This window comes from Sceloporus occidentalis, unplaced genomic scaffold, assembly GCF_023333645.1.
Source record: "Sceloporus occidentalis isolate IW3139 unplaced genomic scaffold, rSceOcc1.0.p SCAF_37, whole genome shotgun sequence".
In the NCBI taxonomy this organism is placed as follows: Eukaryota; Metazoa; Chordata; class Lepidosauria; order Squamata; family Phrynosomatidae; genus Sceloporus; species Sceloporus occidentalis.
Genome location: NW_028317017.1, coordinates 8,877,293 through 8,900,042, shown reverse-complemented (window position 1 = coordinate 8,900,042; position 22,750 = coordinate 8,877,293). Strand labels below are relative to the sequence as shown.

The window sequence follows — 22,750 nt, the reverse complement described above, 5'->3', positions numbered from 1 at the left end:
TCAGAATTACTGTATTATTTAAGTCCTGACTCTTACTTTCAAAACCCTTCGTAGCGTTCTTTCCCCCTGCCTTTGGTCCTTCAAAAAATCCCTCCTACCCCCACTTCTTTAAGTACGCTTACAAGACGTTTTTGCCCTAGTCCCTCTCCCTAACCATGTCACTTTTACCTCCTTGTGTGATGCACCGGAACGCCCTGTAGATTGTAAGCTCGTGTGAGCAGGGCCCTCCTCACCTGAGATTTCTGTAAGTCAAATTATGTCCTGTATACCCATTGTACAACAAGACGGAATATGATGGTGCTATATAAAACAATAAACAGTAATGTATCGGTTTGTCTTGTCTGTCAATTCTAGTTTTGTCAGACCCCTTAAATATATGTATGGTAAGAAGTGCTGCATGAATTGTTGGTGCTATATAAATAAAATAACAATAATAATGCACTTTTCTCATGGTCCACTAATGCTTGTAACTGGATGCAGACTACAAAAACTTTGTCTTTCAATTCACATTTTACAAATGTTTCAGCTTCCGTGTTAGAACTGAACTCATATTTTTGAATATTTTCGATTTTCTAAAAAGTCGTAAGAATAACCAGTGTAGCTACCATCGCATCTATGATGCGGTCCGTTTCATATTACCGCCCTTATCATATCATCACGTTCAATAACAGAATAGTTACCCAGTGGATTATCTGCACTTTTTTAATGGCCCGAACCTTTTCCACAAATTATTATTCAGTCAAGTTTTTTGAACCTTGCTTAAAAATCTGAATTTTTATTTTATTAATTACAATTACAAGTATTGAAATTTTCTGGCTTTTAGATTATACAAAACACACGAGCAATACATTCAAGACAGACTAAGATGTTAACACGCTGTGTGTGTGTGTGTGTGTGTGTGTGTGTGTGATAATTATCGCGTAAAAATGCTTACTGCTGCTTTCCAGCCTAGTAAATCACTACAGCGACATGTATTGGAAAAACATGGGGGCCGATAAACGGATATTAATCTACATTCCTCCGTCACTCTGTTTTAGCTGAAGGGAGTCCAGCTGTTTAATGGAAACGTGTCTGAATTAATTCTAGGGAAGCGATCATGACTTACCTACAGCAGAAGCGCATTGGGAACGCATTTAGATCACACTGCCAAACATCACCGATATGTACAAAGCATCAGTACAATGTGCTACAGCACTAAATGTCAGACAGGAACATGTGCGTACACGCACAAAATTACCATCAAGTAGACTATTTATCTATTTTTATTAGTAAGCTGCCATGCACATTACAGGCATCACCACATCTGCTTTATTATTATTTTATTTATTTTTATCTAGCGCTGTCATATTCTATAGCTCTGTACAATGGGGTTGTGACAGACTTTATTGTGCAAGAAAAGATTTTTGTATGTAACGTGCACAACTTGCCATTCATGTCTAAAAAGCTTTTAAGAATGAATGGGTGCTCAACGGAGGATTCCTGGTTGGAACAATTTTTTTTTTTTCTTCTCAATTTGGGGCACATAGCTCACATCCCCCCCATCCATCTAGTAAGAAGATACATCCCATATGTAACAAATATATATATAAGAAAAGAAATGTATGGCATCCAAATAATCAGATGAGTATCAGATGTTGCATGTGATTCCTGTTAACAATGTAGTTACGTGATAGCTGCTGAAAAAAATTAAACTGTCTTGTGGTATAAAATCTCACTTCAGGGTTGTTGGTTATTAAATTATTAATATTCTGCAATAGAAACGTTGCAGTTTAAAAAAAAATATTTCTTCTCCTAGTTCTAAATGCCTCTGAAATGTCACCAAATGTAACAGTATGTAAGTTCATATAATGGATTTGTAACCTGTAATTACAGCATACTCCTTGTTGTTAATAATGAAGCCGCCGTGTGGGCGCCTCGACGTGCAGACAGGGAAGCGGTCCTTTCACAGCTAAGGTTTACCAGCTGCTCCTTTGCCCAAGTCCAGACTAATTCGTTCAGTGACTGAGCATGTTATGTTCCTTAGCATTCTAACAACAATGTCGGGGAGACATGCTGGTGTGAAAGAAGAAGAGGGCCCTATTCTTGCGCTCTATTAGGATGTTCGGTGGGAGAGAAACTGCTTTGGTGAGGATGATTTGATTGCATCGAGGGTTTTGCGGAGAAGGTGGTGTGGCAGTCTCAAATCTGTGAAGACCAGATGGTTTCTTTTTCTGGATGCAGGTTGTGGGTACTAGGAGTATAGATATTTAGAGCAGAAGAGGAAGAGCGATTAGAATTAACCCAGCAAGGATGTTCAGAATATATAGGAGTGGTGAAAGTCAAATAGTAGGCAGATGCAATAATCCAGACCAGATATCAAAAAGGATTGAATTGGTATTCTAAGTACTCTTAGTACTGGAGTAGGAAAGTGTGAATTTAATAGATCATGCATGTAAAGTTGACAAGATTTAGTAAGCAGCTGCATGTGACCAGGAAAGGTGTTATAACAAGACAGCAGACTCGGATTGTTTGGTGGAAGGTGCAATATATGACAGCAATGGAGATAGGGGATAATTAGAAGCTTAATCTTAGAGATGTTGAGGTTCGGGGAGTGGGATCCCATCCAGGGTGCAACTTCAGAGACAGTTCAGAAGGTGATTTAGAAGAGCGGGTGAAAGGGCTGGAAAGGAAAGAAAGATTAGCATGCAAGTTAACCTGGGGAGATGTACAGAGGTATAAAGGGCCCAGAACTCAACATGGAGACAGACAAATTGTAGAGGAGACTAAAGTATGAACAAAGCTAGGAGAGAGCCGTCTTTGATGCCATAAAGGTATGTAGAAGAAGGAGGTGGTCAACGGTACCAAAACACTGCAGAGAGGTCCAAGCAGATAAGAAAAACACGCCGTTTTGTTTTGGCAGTGGTGAGATTGTTAGTACCTTTGGTGGGTGCTGTCTTGGGATTGGAAAGAGTCACACAAAGAGTTACATAAAAACAAAGGGTTAGATGAGACAAGAGGCTGTATAAAACCTTTCTAGGCTGTCGAGACTAAAGTAATTGATGCCTGTGGTTGATATACAGAGTAAGTAGCATCATGAGGGAGGATGCTGTCTCTGATGCCTTCTGTTTTCTATTCTGCCGTTTAGGTTGCAAAAAACAAGATAGTTTTATGACTATCATGTTAAAATTGTATTGAACGTGTTTCAGCTTTCAGTGTTTGTTATAGTCATAAGACAGAGTGATGTAGAAATGTTCCTGTCCCTGACTAGCTGCCTCTACAACTATACATCTGCTTTGTGTGATGAACAAGGGCCACACCACTGAGTGAGCAATGGCTACCTCATACTTGTGATGTAACTGGTCAGATAGCCTCAGAGCCATCCCGAAGCATTATGGCTTACAACTAGAGCTGGGCAAAAATATTTGCTCGTATCAAAAAATGTCAGGGAAGTCTCTGAGTCTCAATCATGTTGATGTGACTATTTGCATCATGCTTGTTTGGTCATTTATGTCACATAACCAGAACCGTTGCTGGCATTGTGGGTCAGCAGGTAGAACTAGCAGTGACAGCCATTTCAGACGTTCTTGTTCCCACAGGGTTCCTCTGAAATGTGGTGGGTGGGAAATGTGAGGTTTCCACTGGAATATTTAAAATTTTCTTGTCCAGGTCTAACAAGACCTCACGGTAGGCACAGACCACGACGACAGACAATTTTCTTAAAAACCCCAGTCATAGGTCAGCTTCAGACACGGTAGATGTAGAATGCCTTCTAGTAAAATGTAATTGGTAAACAGAGGGTCTGGAATGATGTGGGATTTCTCTAAATCCACCTACTAACACGTTGACTGACTGTATATTAAACTCCCATGTTCCGAATTAGTGAATCAAAAGGCTTTGCTACTCCTGAAGCCGGTCTTTTGTAGTAACCGTTATCATTGCTGATTGCAAAACCTTCCCTTGGCTTGAGTTCACTTTGTTATTAACGGCAGGACAGGGTTTGCTTGCTGTGTTATTTACCAATGACTATTTAATGTTTCCAATGCGAATACGGACAGGAAGCGCTGACATCGACCCCCCCCCCTCTTTCGGAAGTTTGCCGTTTACATCTTTCTGTGCGTGCTCTGCCAGATATTTCTCAGACGTCACATACCTGACATTTTTTTAATGTTCTCTTATAAAGCTGAAAGTCCTAACAAAGGGGATAAAATAAATCGGGGTTCCGAAAACATTCCTATCTCAGTTGGCATCTTTTGACCCTATTTAATAAACATTGACAAGATGTTAGAAGCCATATTAATCGGGGTGATCCAGGAAATAGGCTTGGTGTAGGCAACCATCATCCAAGTTCATGTTCTAAATAAAGCATTGTTTTGGGGAAAAAAATAAAACCCCAAAACCTCCATCTGTAACCTCATTCATGAGACATCCAGGTTTGAAATTTGAGTTACATTTTTAAAGTTATAAATTTCACAGAGGGATTTATTCACTAAAAAGGTAGTCAGCAGCTGTGTTTTCACTTCCCTTCATAATGTGAGGAGATGAAACCGCAACTTGTCCTGCCAACTGTGTTTTAGTGAATGTACTCAGAATGTCTCTTGTATGTAATCTAGCTGCGGGTTTCCCATTTTCGATAAATCTTGCTTCTGTCGTATAGTTTGCGGAGTGTTCCTGGGATAAGATGTTCTATCTACAGTAACTATAATGACTTGCTTAAGGAACAGTAATATCCGTTTTATTCAACATCAAAATAGTGTTTCACTTAAACACCATGCTCCTAACTTTTTATTATTAAAGAATCCATAATCAACGAAAAAAAACCTTTTTCCTTTGGAAGTCTACTTGCGTTCTGTATATAGCCAGGCCAAAAATGCATTATTTCCTTCCATTTTCCTATTATTTATGGAACACCAGAATATTCACTGGTCCTGTTGCAATAGTTGAGAATGCATGTTTAGCGATATAAATAGTATTAAAAATATACAACGTTAACATGGTTAAGACGGTATGGCGAACGGAGCCCTGTCGTTGCAATCTTATGGTCTATTCCTTGAGTTTAGTCGATGAGCAGAAGAGTTTCTAATTGAAGGAAAGCATGTTTTGTTCCGAAAGTTTAGAATAGCTCAGAGAATTCTTGCTCGCCACCTATGGTGTTACTTTCAAAGAATAGACTACTCCGTGGAAGGAGGATTTTAAAATCAAAATGTAATGCTTTTAGAAAATCATGCGTCTCAATTGAACCATGCAGAGCATATCTGCCCCCATCTGCTTAAACTTTGGTTAAACAGGTAAAGTTTACATTTTCATTGAGATGTTTGACAATCCATGCATTTCCAAGACTGTCATCTGTTTACCTCGTATGTCTCTTAATTTCAATCAGAAGCGTATCACTTACTGGCTGCCATTCACCCCGGTGTGAGCTGTGTAAACCGTCACGTCTTTTATTATGAGGTCATCTTTAGGAGCGATCATCCCTGTACACCGTAACTTGGAGTCAGTAAACAGATGTCTGAATCTCTGCGTTTTATGGCTGTATTTCGTTATCTCAATGTATCGACCGTTATGTAGCAAACTCAGCTGCGGTCCAGGGAAATCGCCTCGTCGCTGTGAACCAACAGATCACTGATACCTTCATAGTGGTCCTCAGAGGTCCTCATTTTAAGCATGGTGTGCTGAAGAGAGGAATCAACGCAACCAATTCTTAACAACATAGATGTTTGCAAATAGATATTATAAATTCAATTCAAAACCAACATAGAAGATAAGAACCACTCAGCCTGTCTAGTCTGCCCAATATTTGGCCCTTGGCCTTGGCTTATATTGAGAATATCCTCACACCTATCCCATGCATGTTTAAATGCCCTCATTGTATTGCCATAGCCAGTTCCATTTGAACCATGTTCCACTTACCTGCTGTCATCTAAGTGTATTAAAACCTCTTACCCTCTAGTCGTAATAGTTTAGTAAAGGGGCCACACATGTCTTCAGAAATCTAGGGCAATGTTGTGCGTAGTGTAAAAACTAACAGATTTAAGTTGACATTTTTTTATACATGTTTTAGACGCTGAAGCGCTATCAAGAAAACTGAAGTGTAGACATAGTTTTGGGGGCACCCTACATATCTGCAGAAGCCATGACTATGCCCTTTAGGAAAGACCTGGACAAGTACAGGGATATTGATGAGGATGAACTTCTTGGAAACCTTTCTGAAGCCGACCTGAAACAACTGGAAAATGTCTTGGAGGAGCTGGACCCAGACGTGAGTACACATGTGAACCCCTAGTCTATAATATATCTGCGGGTAAGAGATTTCCCGAATCCCATGTCATGCAGTTCGCTAGCATGGTAATAAACCCATATAATGATGTTTACCGGTTAAAATAAGCCATGTGTAGGCTTAAAAACCTACCCTTTGTGTCTATTGTGGGATCAACTATCTTATCTTCCTATTCTCTGGAATTGCATGCTCTTTCCTCCCCATTAAGAGTGCAGCACGTTTGATGTTTCAGTTAATTAAAGGGACACTTCAGCCCTCATATGTACTATGAAATGAAAGCTTGATGGTCCCCCGTGTTTGGTGCCCCGTTTGCAAATACTGCATATTCTGCAGATGTAGCATCTCCTAACACGTGTTACCTTTACTGCCAGTCACTTCCAGCTCCGGCGTGGCGAGTGTTGTGGGCGCAGGTTGGTGGTTTTCTTACTAGTTACTAGAAAATTAATAACAATATAACAATTCTATATAATCTTATGCTTTTGGTATCGTGAGAAGATCACTTTGCCACAGGTTCATTCATTATACATAACTGCCAATATAGCATAAGCTTGGTTCTTTAATTTCATCTTAAAATGGTAAGTTTAAATGATTAACCCAGTCTTTGAAATGGTCTAATGTACCGCTGGCACAGACTGGTCCCCAGTTGGGGAAGTGCATCAGGAGCAGCATCCCCAGCGACTGTGCCAGGGGATCCGGTGGTGCCGCCTGCCTCAAGACAGGCAGTAGACACTAGGAAAGACCACTGCTGACATGAAATGGCTTTGATGAGATCATCCATTTAGCAACACAAAAAACATCAGAATAAAATTCTTAGAAATAAGAAACATTTTTTCTCAATGGTCCATGTGCTAAACTTATGTGTATAAAGTACAGTTTTGGAGTTTTGATTTTTTTATTGCACCTCTGTGTTTTGCAGTAGAGGGTTAAGCTTATATTTCTGTCCTCACAATACCTCTCATTCTTACTAGTTTGACTTCTGTTCTGTATTTCCTGGACTATATTTTAATACATCCCTAGGGTTCTCTCTTCAAAGATCTGTAGCATTAGAAAGTAAAGTGACACAAGGATTCATCGAGCCGAGTTCACAGCTACCGGACCTCTCTGATGTACTGTGTACGGAACTCGTCATGTGTTTTTATTTTTATTTAATATAAATATTATCTTTTGACTTATTAATATACTGTCCATGGGCTGTTTGCTCTTATAACCGGTGTTTTGATAGACTACAAATCTGCAGTATGTTTGCTTTCAATTTGCTGACATGTTGTTGTGTTTGTGGAGCATTTAGGATCTGTTGTGTGTATCCTTTAATAATTGTAAAACCTTAAACGTTGTGTCTGTGCTTTGAAGCTATATAAATGTTTTAACATTTTGGATGTAGTTTATTACCCTTTGACACTATGCCGACTAGTAAGGCTGACATATTGGTCATTTCATTGAGCTAGTTGCCGTTTTATAGTTACTAGCAACATTTAAAAGAAACCCAGAGTAAAAGATTTGTCAGATAAATAAATTCTGTAAATTAAGTTATTGCAGTATGAAAAGAGCTTTTTAATCATTATGCTGAAATGTTTTCTTTTATCTCATAGAATGCACTGCTTCCAGCGGGATTTCGACAGAAGGACCAGACGCAGAAGAAAGCCACCGGATCTTTCGATAGGGAGCACCTCTTGGATTATCTAGAAAAAGACGCATTGGCTCAGAAAGACATAGATGAATATGTACCTTTTACAGGAGAGAAGAAAGGTATTCAGTCCAACCGAACTGTCAGATTGTGGGGTGATGACTCCCATTATATTCAGCCACACAACAAAATATTTAGTAAAATGGTGCTTCCTACTACACTAAGTTCATCTCAAATGGGTCTTAAAACATTATCATTTCTAATTTATAATTAAGGATCTTTATTAATAAGGGGTTTTCCTGCATATGGATCCAAATTGGAGCATAATAATTGTCAATGGTAGCCCTTGCTAACAATTTAGTAAAAATCAGTTGCTCAAACTTTGCATATTGAAACCTGACAAATTTCTAACGGGCTATTGAGAAGGAGATCAGGATGGTATAGGAGATGCCTTACCTGCCCACGTTTTGTTTTACTCGTCGTAAACAAATGGATCTTTCCAGCCCTGCGCATGCTATTCAAAGGCAATGGCAAAATCCCATATGTAGAACCTGTGTGTTTAACGGCAGATCCATGTAAGGGTCAGAATCGTTTTCCTAGCAGAATGAAACAAAATCTTAAATGTTATAAAAAAAAAATAAAATATATTTGCATGTAAACCTCTTTGTCATAAATGTTATAATACAAGGTTTATAATAATCTAAGAATAATGCTAATATTTTAGAGAAGCAAACGGTGTTACAAAAATGGTGCGGGGTCTTCATAATAAAACGAGGGGGAGGCTGAAAAGGGAATGCGGGGGAACCAATTTAACATTTAAGTAGAAGAATTAAAAACTTGCTCATATGAGCAAAAGTAAATCTCATAAAGATGTGTGATGTATCTGCTTCCAAGCAGAGGTGGCAGGTGATGGTATGTTAAAGGATTCAAGAATACTTGGAAAGGGAAAAGAACGTTGAGAGCACAAGATGAGGATTTTCTAGACTTGGCCAGAAAAGCTGTTGCTCGTACCGTTCAGGCGTAATACTGATGAACGAGTCACTACAGGTATGCACTTGATCCTTTGGCAGCTAAGGTTTTAATGATTCATTTATCGTAAACATAGATACTGCAGACACTTTCAGATACAGGGAATATGTGTTCTCGCTTTATAGTTCAGCAGTAGGTACGTGCACCATAATAGGTGCTGCCGTAATGCTCGGTTACCTTAAATGGCAACGTAAACATCCTTATCTGTGGGCTTATTGAGCGAACCTCCATGATGTCTCCCTCACACCCAGGCTCCACCCGATTTGCCCTTTAACCATGCATGTTTTTTCATGACATGGACACATGGAATGGCAATAGGTGATGCTCAATAATTAATTTTGGCCTTTGAATTATTATTGATCTATAATTGCTGCCTGAATAGGTCTTCTTCTTTGTCACAGACCCACATAGATCAGTAGAATGTGGCTAAATCACTGTTGCCAGATACCGCCGTTTCCCTGTATTAATACAGGCTCTTAACTGTCTTTAATATATTTTTTATTTTGCATGACTGGGGGTCCTCCTCCCCATTTCCAGCCTTCATATCCCAAAGCTTTGTCCTCATTCACAAAGATAAACGGGCCAGTTTCAAGGAAGATCTTTGATCCTCCCAACTAGCCAACTGAGAACTAATCACCCTATAGTGTGCTTGGCTGCCAACCCCAAACCTTCTGTGCTAGGCCCAGTCGGCCATGGCAAAAATACGACTGCTTCGGTAAGAACGTTTTTTTTAGCTTTTCAGCACTGGGAAATATGTGTTGAGCCTTGCTGCATTACTAATTATCTCGAGGAGAACAGCAAATAAAATTCAATTTGTTGGCTAATATTTGATGATTGTGTCATCCTGGTTCAGGGATAAGATTTGGAATTAGAACTGCCATTAACCCACGATTAACCAACTGTCTGGGTTTATTAGGGAGCCAATTGTGTCTTCATGTCTAAATAACACCGCAATATCGTGTGTATGCCGTTTGGTTCTACGCTCCTTGGAGAATCTTAATTTTGGGTGTGATCTTGTTCTTACTTGTTAAGATCTTGGAACAGAAAATATCATTTCTGTTGTGTTTCCTGTTCATATTTGTATACCAGACAAGGACTATTACCAGTTAATATCTTGTCCTTACATGTGGATAAACGTGTTTATTAGGATAGAGCCTCGTTCTTACATGAAAAAAGAATGGGGACTTTGATCCAAGACATACCTTACTGGCAGTATAAAAAAGACAGAGCTGTCTTTTCGTGTGTGCTGTCTGTGATACCTATACTTCTGTGTTTACAAGATATAGATATATATATATATATAATGTATGTAATGTGTGTATACTAAATGTCTTGAGGTTCTACATTAAGCGGTTATTTCTAGATGTGGCCCGAGGCACCAGCCGACAATACTAAAGAATGTGCTTTAGAGGAGTCCCTTGTAGATTTTTTTTTTTTGAGATCACTGGACGTTGTATAAAAAGCGATCATTGGAAAAGTTGTTTTATGTTAGATTTATTTACTCGATAATTCAATAACATGCACAAGTATCATGACATGTTCCTCAGCATGGCCATTCACATCCACATCCTGATAAATAAGGGCAGAAAGGTGGTCCCAGTATGTTGTTCTCCTGAACCGGAGAGTTAATTTTGTTGTACTCGCGGAGAGCTCACATTCCTGCATTTCTATGCTCTGACGCAGTAGGTAAGGGTGCCCTTGAAGTAAAATGTCCCCGGAATTGGCTTCACTCGATGTCCTTAAAACTCATTACATCCCCTGCTATTTTGCATGAGGCTTAGTTTGGATCCCTTCCAGCTATCCAAATTAACCAACAATCAAATTTACATGTTGGCCTCCCACACTGTAGGCCAACATGTATTCTATATATATATATATATATATATATATATATCACACACACACGTTTATATGGTATATTTACTTGTGGCAATCTGTAAATATGTAATCAAATAAAATGGAGAGCTACTTGATGCAATGCTTGGATGCAGACCATTGTAGTCGTTGACTGCCCAGTGGGCCTTAATCATAGAATTCTCCAGTCTGGCTCTGTATTTTTAGACATGCGTGCTGTTTTTATCATATCAGTCACAGAACTATTCAGCAGATGGAAAGTACCAGATTGTCTGGCTCACAATAAGCACCGAACACCGGTGCAGAACATAATGTATCTCCTGTTTTTAATTTTCCATTTAGGAACCAAAACAGAGAACACATACATCACTATGATGGATCCCTCTGTTCCACTGGAACTACTTACAGCTTTCAAGGGTCTTAATAAATAATGCTCAGCCGGTAGTTTTAATATTTTTATCTAATTCAACCAAAGTACTTGCTCTATCTCTAGTGCTTGTGGGATGATACTGCTGATGATACTGTGTGAGTAGCATTTACGTTCTAGGTGTCTCTTGAATTAACAAGAAGACGTGTAGGTGGGCCATAGATGGGAAGCGGGACAAACAAGGCCTGAAGTTTAGGCCAAGTTTCATGGTGCATCCAAGCAAAGAATCGTTTAATGAAAGCATAAGGATTGAATATTATAATGAGGCATTTCCCGGTCCGTGTGAACTGATCACTCTGGAGCAGGGGTGTCCAAGGGGAAAGGCTGTCCCCGTGGCGCTCCGTTGCTCCGCCCCTTTCGCAGAAGTACTCCAAGAGGCCAGAATATTGCAGATGGATTTGCTGAGAGAGAGGTGCAGGAACGCTGCTGGGAAGTAGGGGGACATTGAGAAATGGCGTGTGTGAGGGTGAGTGACAACCCCCTAGGCTTATTCGGCAGTGTTGTGGATCTGAGGTCCAAGAAAAAAAAAAAAAAAATTACAAAATTATAATCTCGATTATAAGACAAGGTCAGAGGTTTTATATAATAAAATAACAATACAGCGTTTATTAAAAAGAATTCCTGCTAATGAACAGGGGCATTGTGAATACTCCTCTCTGGGAACAGAAAGCTTTGGTCCTCCTACGTAAACAATATGTAGCTTGATATTCTTGTGATTAGCATTGTGATTTAGTCATGAGCCGTCTGGTTTTGTTCCTAGCATGTATGTTCCTCTTTGATGACTTACAAATGCAAATATTATTATTCAAGTGCCTTCCTTGTTATTATTCGGCCTTAAAGGTTCTGTTGCAACTTGTTAAAGAGAAACACTGATGCAACCTTTTTTCTTCCAATATCTAAACCAAAGCTGGCAGTTTAGGTGTTTTTTAGACTGTCGGATTTTCTGTATCACCTGAAATGAGATGGGCCTGGGCCTGTAGCTAGAACAGATGCTATGTAAGCTTTTTTTATACATGTTTTATTGTTTTGGCTTACCCGTTTAATACCTTAAAAACCGCCAAACAGGTTAAAAAGGTAATGGCGCCACATACAGCCAGTGTCCTAAAGGTTAATGTAAACATTCTGCTTGTTGATGGTTCTTCTAAACCAAAATGACAGCCATACATAAAACGCTTTATATACATAATGTTACCGGCCAATGAAACCCAACATGTCTCTTTTGCTGCCATAAATAGCCTTATTAAAAATACAAGGCAACCCTATTAAACGTGGATATAATGCCGTGCTCATGGTACTTGGAGGAAGGTATTGTTTTTCCCTGTAGAAACAGACATTGAAAATACTTAAGGGGGTTTAAAGTTGGAGAAATGTAATGTCCAGCCTAGGGCTACAGATACATACGTTACAAATGTGTACATATCTTTGTTTGGGATGGAGAGAGCAGAGATGTTAGGTTCATAAAACACGGGTAAGTAAACTGTATCTTTGTATGGCTTTGTCTGCAATCGGCTGATATTCTCCCCTGGATCCGGAAGTGTTCCTTGTTCATTAAGTCAGTAAGTAAGGAGTCCTTTTCCCGTGACTTCCAATGCCAAAGTTATGTGGGCTAGGAAGCTCGGGGCATGTTGTCCAGTAACAACTAGAGGCTCGGGTTGGGTTGAGTTTTTATAGATGTTGGTACAAATTTGACAGCAGATAAGAAGTTTTCGACCAATCTGATCTGCCTATTTTGATGTAAGACTCGTGGTCTTGTATTAGATTCAGGGTTGCTATGTGCCTATGCTGTGCATGTTTAAATTCCCCCCACTGTATTAGCCTCTACCACTTCCGATGGGAGCCTGTTCTATTTATCTACCACCTTCTCATTAAAGTAAGGTTCCCTTACATTACATCTAAGTCTCTTAGCCTCTAGTTGTAGAACATGACTTCTTGTTCTAACTTTTCTCCTCGTTTGAAATAAACTTCCCTCCTGTATTAAGTATTTTAATGTTTCTATCGCATCCGCTCTCTCTTCTTTCCTCCAAGATATACGTATCATGCTCCCTTTTTATCCTGGTAGCCTTCCTCTGAACTCTTTCTCGAAAATATGGATATCCTTCTGGAGATGAGGTCTTCATAACTGTACACAATGCCCTAGGAGTGGTCCGACCAGAGACATATAAAGAACCACCTTCCCTTTGAACTTATTTGAGACATAATGCTAGTCAAGTCATAAATCTGACAGCACAGAACTGGTTGGATCAGTTTCAGAAAGATGCGTTTGTAAGTCGGTAGTTTAAATGGATAGCGCTGCTTATGCTAAATATTTGCAAATGACATCATGTAACTGGACAGGAATGCAGCAGCAAACCCTGAACATGTACAAATGCATTTCATTTGTTTGAAGCAGTATGTATGAAGGGGACCTTAATACATTCCATGGATAAGCGCCCAAGAAAATGATATGATGCTTGCAATGTTCTTAGATAAAGTGAAAACAGCAAGCAGCTGTCTGGATTCCCGGAGAATATTATAATGCTCAATGGGGTTTATCTTCTAAACGGTGTGTCAGACCCACATAACCTAACTACACTGTGGACAGAGCCAAAACTAGTGGGATCTAAGGCTAAGGCAGAGGTAATCAGGTGAGCTTGCAGGGAGTTGTTTCAGCCTCGCGTATTCACTATGCATTATGAAGGTCCAGGCCAATGAGCTTCTGCTGTAGAAAAACTTGACACCCCTGTATAATGCATATTTAAATCAGTGCGATTTCTTCAGGCTCCTCACACACTGAACTATGCATTATACAGGACTAGCTCGGCCTTTCTTGCTGGGGGAACATTTTGCAGATTAAATGAGTACATTTGAAAGTATTCAGTGTTTCGGGGGCTGCCTGGGACACTGAAATTCCCTTTTTATTGAAAGTAAATTGGTTAAATTCCCATTGTTTCATATTTTGGTTTTGTGTAACTGTTCTAGTTTGGTTACGTTGGTTGTTTTCAGTACATCGATGGTAAAGCAGCACAGTGCAAGGCCTATTTTTTCTAGTCATTGTGTTTTGCTTGTTTGACTACTTTAAACAAACAGTGGTTTGCAAGCAAACAATGGATCCAATGTACAGTGTGCAGATTCCAGATACAGATTACAGCCTTTACCATACCTGCCCTGTCCTCATAAGGCATGGTTTTTACAGACAGATGAAAGGCGCATGTCCCTAATTATAAGTTTAACCGGTAAATCAAGCATCGCACCGGCTCATCCGACCGACCACGTTTAGCCACTGCTTTGGATGATCTGGCATGTTTAACACTATGGGTACTAGAGTGATCTACAATGTTAATTTCCAGAGTTTTGATTAAATAACATAACCAAAAAATAAAATATGCTTATTCTGCCACCTTACTTCTGATTTAAAATGGTACCTTACATCTAAATCAATTATAAAAAATAAATTATGTATATAACTCGTTTATTGAAGACATATAAGCTGTACGTAATTTGACTTTAGTTGTGACGTAAGGAGTGGATGTGATTGCCCCACCTCTCTTATGCAATGGAGATGATTGAATTGGATGAAAGTTCGTGCTGGATTGCATCCTGTGACTGATGTGTTTTTCTTTTCAGGCAAAGTATTTGTTCCCAAGCAAAAACCCATACAGTTCCGCACAGAGGAAAAAATCGCTCTGGATCCAGAACTGGAAGAAGCATTAAGTAGCGCCACTGATACAGAACTGTGTGACCTTGCGGGTGGGTACTGTAGTTGTCTATGTAACTGTGTACCAAATGTGGCATAAACTCAACTTTGATTTGAAACTTTGCCAAGTCTTAAAATTATATTTTATCGTATACAAATCCTTTTTTATAATTTTTTTAAATATTTATTTTCCTCTTTCTTTTTCCCCCCAATTTTTAGCCATCCTTGGAATGCCCAACCTGCTGCCAAACAGTGCTATAAACACTAGTAATGGGTTTGATAGCCAAGGTTTTCCAAGTGAGTATCAATTATGTTGGGGCTGTGCTGGCAGGATCATCAAATCTGTGTCATATGAGAATGGGGACAATATCTCAGGGGGAAGAGTTTTACCATTCATCACGAGACTGAGAAAACTACATTTCCAGGTTCATTCAGATGCGGACACATCCAACTCACTGGTATCCATCAATACCATGAAACACAGAATATACCAAGTCTGCCCTTAAAGAAATACATATCTACTTATTCTTTAGGATAGCTTTATACACTTCCCAAGATTTCTTAAATTTTCATTTTTGCCTGTACTCTTACCACTGGAAGGTTAGTTCTCATATCTATTACCCTTTCTGTAAAGAAAAACGCTCTTGCATTACTCTTCAGCCTTCAGCTTCCTAATATCCGAATCATGCCCTTTCGGTAACAACCATCTATGAATTCTCCGGCAGCAGTAGCAATCCAACTGTTGATCTAACTTGTATGTTTGGTTGGACTACCTAGGATACTCAATAACCCTAGCACTTTATTTTAATGTTAGGTTTGTAGGCCGGCCTTTATATATAGTCTTTTCACATAAGTTGATTTTATTTTATAGATGTTGTCAAAGCAGAACCAGTAAGGCCAATTTTAGATGAACCTCCAAACCCCACCAATGTAGAAGAAAGTTTGAAGAGAATCCGAAGTAATGACCCACGCCTGGTTGAAGTTAATCTGAATAACATCAAGGTAATGTCGTTGTGGGTTGCATGTTCTATGCAACCTGTAAGCCTATTGGGCTTTGAAACCTATAAACACCAGAGGGGTTTGGGGTGTAAATGGGAAAAGCTGCAGGGTATCTCTTGGGCTCGGTTGTTTTTCTGCTGCTTAGATTACCCTACCTCTCCCACAGGGGGGTACTTTGCTCTGCTTGTCAGATATCATAACCTCATTCAAGGGGAGCTAGATGAAGTTTCCTTGCAAAACCAAAGCTCTTCTAAAGGCAGTCAGCTGGGCAAAGAGAAATGTTTTATGCCATGGCATTACTATACAGCACGCGTAAGACACACAAGAATAACATTTGCTTAGCCTTTCAATATGATCAATTGATATGTCAGTGCTAACATGGGGATACAGTAACTGTTACAAGATAACATCGTTGTTTCTTTTGCTAAACTACCGTACTCACGGTACATAACCTTGATCTGTTATTTAGTTACTTAGCATTACAGACTGACCACAGTATTAATTTGAAGTTCTTTCACATCATCGTGTGCTACCTTATTACATACTACTTGCACTAGAAACATAGAATTTGATGGCAGATAAGAAACATTCGACCCATCTAGTCTGCCTATTTTTCCTTGTGTAGCGACCATACATTAAGCCTCTGCCCACTAGTCCTATACACTTTAGTATGTTGGTTATTTATTATTTTAAATCAATGTCAGGTTGATGTATGAATTAGGTGGGTGTAGCAATTCCCACTTCAGAGCTTCTGAAATAGTGATCTTCTATACGGCTGCCGCTGAAATAACACACTGGTGTCGTCCTCTCGTTTTTCTTTTCTTCTCAGAATATTCCAATTCCAACATTGAAAGACTTTGCGAAAGCTTTGGAGTCAAATAGCCACGTCAAGACTTTTAGCATTGCCGCAACGAGGAGTAATGATCCTGTAGCAGTAGTAAGTATCGTAAAGGTGATCTGTTACTTTTCTGTATTAAAATAAGCAATGTATACCTAATCTGTGTACCGAGGGGAAACGCAGCTTTTACTCAGGACCTGCATTTGCGTTCCTTCTCGCTACCGATTAATTTGCCAATTGCTTCAGAGTGGGTGAGGAGGAGGAAAGAGCGGTTGCGTCTGTCATGTGCTGTTGCTGTTCACAGCGCTCGCAATGTTAGATGCCTTTGAAACAATTATATTGATTGACAATGAAAAGCGCAAGCTATAGGTGGTCTCAGTAAATTAGATTTACTAATAACGGGCATTTGAGTTTCCCTCTAGAGTTCTGTTGGGAAGAGCAGACTGAGAACAGTCTAGATCCTGGAGAAAATAAGAATCCAGTTGCAAGAATGAAATTTAAAATGGCTCAACCATGCAAATAATTGCATTTATCAGTATATCTGCTTTACATAACAGTCTGGGTATAACTACTTTTAATGTTTGCGCCTGCATATTTGTAATCTGTATGTGGCTGTGTTATTGCATTACATGGAGAGGCTCAGCCTATGGAGAAAAGATGTCGTTGTATGGGCATTGCCACAAAGAATCAGCTCAGTGTGGTCTGACAGCAGGGAAAGCCATCCAAAATGTCACATCACTGACAACAACGGCACCAAATGAAATAAAACCAAGTTCTTTTTAAAAACCTTGTATTTCCCCATTTAATTATTGTCTCCTGGAAATGGGGATGGCAGAGAATAAATTTAATTGAATCTGGTACCTTACTTAATGCAAACAAAGGATTTCGATGTCCAATTTAGTCCATTTAAATCTGCCAGTGTTTCCTCGCACCTTAACCGGCCCTTGGTCTATTGCCAGATGCAGGATAACCATATGCCTATCCCATACATGTTTAAATTCCCTCACTTTATTACTGGTCTGTTCGTATTTATTGCTACATTTCACCTTTCTCTTCAAGGCATTTGCCGACATGTTAAAAGTAAACAGGACCTTGAAAAGCCTAAACATTGAATCCAACTTTGTGACTGGAGTAGGAATCCTGGCCTTGGTGGAGGCCCTGAAAGAAAATGAAGCTTTATACGAAATCAAAATTGATAATCAGGTAACAGTGCCAGTTTTCGAAATGTCTTTATGCAGAACTATTTCTTAATTCCTGATATGGGAGGTATATAATTTTTCCCTACTGGTAAAAGACTTCTACGTCTAGGTTTACCATTATGTGCACTCAAGTAGTACATTAAATACATTTATTATAGAACAGGAGCTGCTGGCACCGGGTTTCCATTGAGCTCTTCCTCATTTGTCATGTTATTCCTCCCCGCAGCCATTCTAAGGTCACAGTGTTAGTGGCATTTATTGGCTATATTATTTTTCATGTTAGTTGCACACTTGTGATTTTTTTTTTTCTGTTTTCACTGAACAGATTTAAATATTTAAAGTCATCTCCAGTAAGTTCCTCCTTTAAGAACACAGCTATAATGCAAAAGCCCAATGGCTTACAAATAAACCCAATGTTTCGTATTCGAATGATTGGTAGTGAGGCTTCATACAAGAATCAATAGAATGCACTCATATTTTTATACATTTATGTATAAAACGTTTAACACTCAGTTCTTGGGCCTGTACTCGTCTCCATCTAAACATCTTCACTTGGACAGCTGATATCTTCCTTTCCAGTGGCTTTCAGTACCACCTATGTGCAAATGACGCTCTAATATACATCTCCTGTCCTGACCTTTCACTCTCTCTTCATTGATGTTGTCCCATTACCTAAAGCTCAACATCTCCAAGACTGGATGTAGGGTAATCAAGCCATCCACTATCCAGCCAACTGACCAAGCTCGCTGCCTTGGTGTTACACATGACTCTGCTCTATTTCATCCCTCACATCCAAATCCTGCCGCCTTCACCTGAAAAATATCTCCTGTCTGGACTATTGCAACTCTCTACTAACTGGTCTCCCTCTCCCGCCTTTCAGCGCTCCAGTCAATCCTTAACACTGCAGCTTGACTTATCTTTCTCTGTCTGCTAATGCACTGTGTCAATCACTTCATTGGCTCCTCATACCCTTCAGAACAAACTTAAACTCCTGACCTACAGAGCCCTTAACAACTCTGCGTCCTCCTATATCGCTACCGTCCTATTCAAATACACCACTAACCACACTCCTTCATTTCTCGGCATGTCTCTTCTGCTGTCATTACCTCTTCTCATTCCCATATTCAGGATTTCACCCGTGCTGCACCCCTTCTCTGTCCCGTCAGACTTTGTCCCTCATACACGACTTCCAAAAGCTCTCTGACAACCTACTTTGTTTTGAGAAGCAAACAACCTTTTTACCTGACACTTTCAAGCCATCTGACCAACCGACAACCTGTACAGATCATCCTGACTCGACGACTCGTTCCCATCCAAACAGTTTTGCTTTCCTCTCAACCACTAGATTGTAAGCTCACGAGAGGAGATCCCTCTTCTTACTGATTGTAACGGCGCTGAGGAATCTGCTGGTGCTAAATAGATAAATGTAACATAATGTGAAGTGGCTACATTTGCTTTTCTTTTTATATAAAACAGAGACAACAACTAGGAACTGGAGTAGAAATAGAGATTGCACGAATGCTGGAGGAAAACACATCAATTCTTAAGTTTGGCTACCAATTTACACAGCAAGGTCCACGAGCCAGAGCAGCAGCAGCCATAACGAAAAATAATGATCTCGGTAAGATGGACGTTCTGACGTCGTTTTGTCTTAGAAACGCACATAGTTACAAGATGCCCAGTCAGTTCCAGAGAGATATATGTGCTCAGATGATGTACCCAACGTAGAATCTGCATTATTTCAGCTTTCGTTCGGTCTTTGCGGAGGGATGGGATATTGCCATTAAATTCCTGTGCATAAGATTTGCTTCCCTTCTCTGTAAAATGTCTAAATATAAATCTATACGGTGCAAGCAAGTTCAGGGAAGCTATGTATAGTCAGATGTGTGCAGTGGTCCAACTCTTGGAACAGACCGTGGCTACAGTCTGTTCCATATCAGCACTTGGATGCGCGGGATTATGTCTACCGGCTGCGTGTTGTAAGTATCGACGGTGAGAATATCATCAGGATCTTAGTAGACTGAAGTATTTATTAACCTAACACGATGAATAGGAGTGGGCTACACTTGGTCATTATGTGTAGGTGACAATAGGCTTTGTGAGGGATTTTACTCCATCATACCCTCCAGTAACTTCCACAAGCCTTGTTGTGATGGACATTCGTGTCCTCATACATTGCTTTGCCTCTCTCTGGTGGTCTTTTAGTTGTCGTCAGAAAATGGAAAATGACATCATTGGTGTAGAGAACTGTGGCATGTCACTGTGTGCCTACTTTACACTTGCCCAAGAGCTGCAATTGAGTCCCAGTGTATTAATGTAATAGAAGTATGCTATTTATGTTAACCTCTTAAATACTATTGTAGGCTATACACTGCAAAATCCTAAAACATTTTCTAGATCATGCATTATTGTCCATTTTAACTGTTAATATGGGGGCATACGGGAACACTAGTTTCCTGACTTGTCTTTCCCTATGCCCCAAAACATTTATTCTCTGTGCCTGTCATAGAGGATGTGTACAAACTTATCCTAGTGTCCTCAAAGAGGAGTTCCGTATTTATTCCAGCAGGAAATGAAATGGGGACCGATGCGCCTTGTTTTTCACGAATAGATTTGCAATCGCGTAATTTGTGTGATGTAGAAACGGCAGCTGTGTAAACATCTCCCCAGTGACCCGTACGACCTTGTCTTTTGTTGGTTCACTGACTGCTTTTTTTGATTTTCTGTGTGTGTTTTTCTTTTCTTTTTAATCTGTTTTATTTCTATTTTCGGCCCCTGGAAGGAAACCCGAGACGCTGATAATAACTGGCGTTCGTGTATTTCAGTTGCAGCGCTGATACCCTGTGGACTAGACCTCTGTGCAACATCTTTTCTCTTTGCTGTCTTGCATTTTTCTCTCTGAGAAGTCTGTCCCTCCCTGTCCATTGATCAGCCTCCCGTCTCTTCAGGGACGCACAGGTTTACATTGCATGCCGAGTCTTCTGCCTGCGTTTTCTGCTTTGTTCTGTATTGCTTTTCTTTAGCAGAACCTCACAAATAACTAGCTGACTAAAAGCATGTTAGATCAGGACTGTGATTTGTCTCGTGCTGTTTTATTTTGATCGTGATCCTCAGTCTTTTTCTACTGTCTGGAAGTCAGAAACAAATCAAAACATGTTCGGTTATGGCTTCAAATGAATTGGCCACTTGAATAGATGTATAAGGAGCATCTGTCAACGCTACACTATATGTTGGAATCCATGAAAAATGGCCTCCATGAATTATAATCGGGAACCTAGAAAACGGCGTGTCTCTCTAAATCTTCACAAAGTTATGTAGCACAGTTTGTTGTGGACGGTGTTCTTAACACTACTGTCGTAGCTCCTGTAATAACGTTTATTGCAAATCAGCTTTTATAGACTGTTTTTTAATTTTTGTTTTTTTGTGCTTTTGCAGTTCGCAAACGAAGGGTTGAAGGGGACCACATGTAAACCTTTACATTTACCCAGGAAAACATCATTTTGGAGATTTCCCGATCGCCGGTGAATAATCTGTTCCTGTGGGCGTCCTGCCTGGGAAGAAGGGAAGATACTGGAAAACTGCATACCATTATCTGATCATTATTTTCATTCTCCTGTTTTGTTTTTCAGTCTAATTTGAAGCATAAAATTATATACTCGAGCCATATATGTAATAATTGCAGGAATGTTAACGTCTCAAAGCAGCTGTGACCATTTATACATCAAGCATCACACACAGATATCAAGGGAATCACAGCCATCATTTAAGAGTTTGTTACCGGGATGAGCAGTGCATTTTGCAACAAAATGCGTTGGTCCTCATCTGGTGTACAAAGGAAACAGGAGGAATAAAACCTGTGCTGTATATTGTTTACAGGTAGCTAAAGGGAATGATGGTCTTTGTAGAACAGAATTAAAAAAGTGAAAATATGATGAGATGCGAAACACTCCTCAACTAGACAGTTTTTTTTTTTGTTTTGTTTTTTTTTAACTTTAGACTTTTGTCTTCTTGAGTAGATTACATTACAGTCTGCATGTAATGTCGGGTAGATTTCCGGATGAATTGAGCCCTGGAGCTGGCTGACTTTCCGCTTGGTGTCAATGAAACCATAGTTTTAAAACTATAAAGTCAAGCATGATCTGTGTGAGTTGATAACGACTTGGCATATGGTTCTAAAAGTCTGAGACCTTTATAACCAGACAAAACTCAGGGTTTTCTTGCTTAAACACCCTCTCTTCTTCAGGGTAATAAGTTCTACCAAATATTTTTAACCAGGTTACAAGCTGTCTGGGTGCATTGACCACGATCAAACATCTTTCTTTTTAATTAAAGCAAAGCACTTTAAGATTGAGTGCTGAATGGGAACATAAACACAAATGACAATCGATCTATATGAAGTTAAAAACAAATGGCTCTACAAAAAAATAATGTAAACTGTTAGCTATTTAGATTACATTGCATTTGAACTCTTAGCAAACTGTTACTGTCCATATCATTGCTGTTTCGAAATGCTGAAACTATGTACATTGGGTATGTCCTATGCTGTGTTTTTATTATTATAGTGTAAACATTTTTACGCAGTGCCAAATATTGTTATGGCGATATAATATAAAAGGTTATCTAAAGTATACGCTAATCTGTTGTACTGTTGTACTATGAAGAGCTCGGTTTGTCTTCAGCATTTATAAATAAAACTTTTTTTTTTCAAAAAGGTTAAGCGTCATGTTGACCTGTAAAACATAGGCATGCTATGATTATTCTGTACATATGGGCCTGGCTGGAGATGGATGGGGCCCCCTGGCGGTAGAATTAAGAGCTGCAGCTGGTGCAATACGCTGCATTATGGTTTGTTTC

The 22,750-nt window shown here is 39.5% G+C and overlaps 1 protein-coding gene across 1 annotated transcript; it reads left to right on the top strand.

The window, feature by feature from the left end:
• The first annotated feature begins 6,109 nt into the window (after positions 1 to 6,109).
• Positions 6,110 to 21,366, top strand: LOC149297806 (tropomodulin-3-like). Its single transcript, XM_089488240.1, has 9 exons — positions 6,110 to 6,235; positions 7,843 to 7,999; positions 14,791 to 14,913; positions 15,080 to 15,157; positions 15,732 to 15,862; positions 16,689 to 16,796; positions 17,757 to 17,900; positions 19,373 to 19,517; positions 21,332 to 21,366. The coding sequence occupies exons 1-9, from the start codon at positions 6,110 to 6,112 to the stop codon at positions 21,364 to 21,366; spliced, it is 1,047 nt and encodes a 348-aa protein (XP_089344366.1).
• The last annotated feature ends 1,384 nt before the right edge of the window (positions 21,367 to 22,750 follow it).

Excerpts from the sequence above, each read along its gene's own strand:
- LOC149297806 (XM_089488240.1), top strand. The coding sequence starts at position 6,110 with ATGACTATGCCCTTTAGGAAAGACCTGGACAAGTACAGGGATATTGAT. Across the intron at positions 15,158-15,731 it reads TGATAGCCAAGGTTTTCCAA|ATGTTGTCAAAGCAGAACCA; the intron begins GTGAGTATCAAT and ends TTTATTTTATAG. Across the intron at positions 15,863-16,688 it reads TTAATCTGAATAACATCAAG|AATATTCCAATTCCAACATT; the intron begins GTAATGTCGTTG and ends TTTTCTTCTCAG.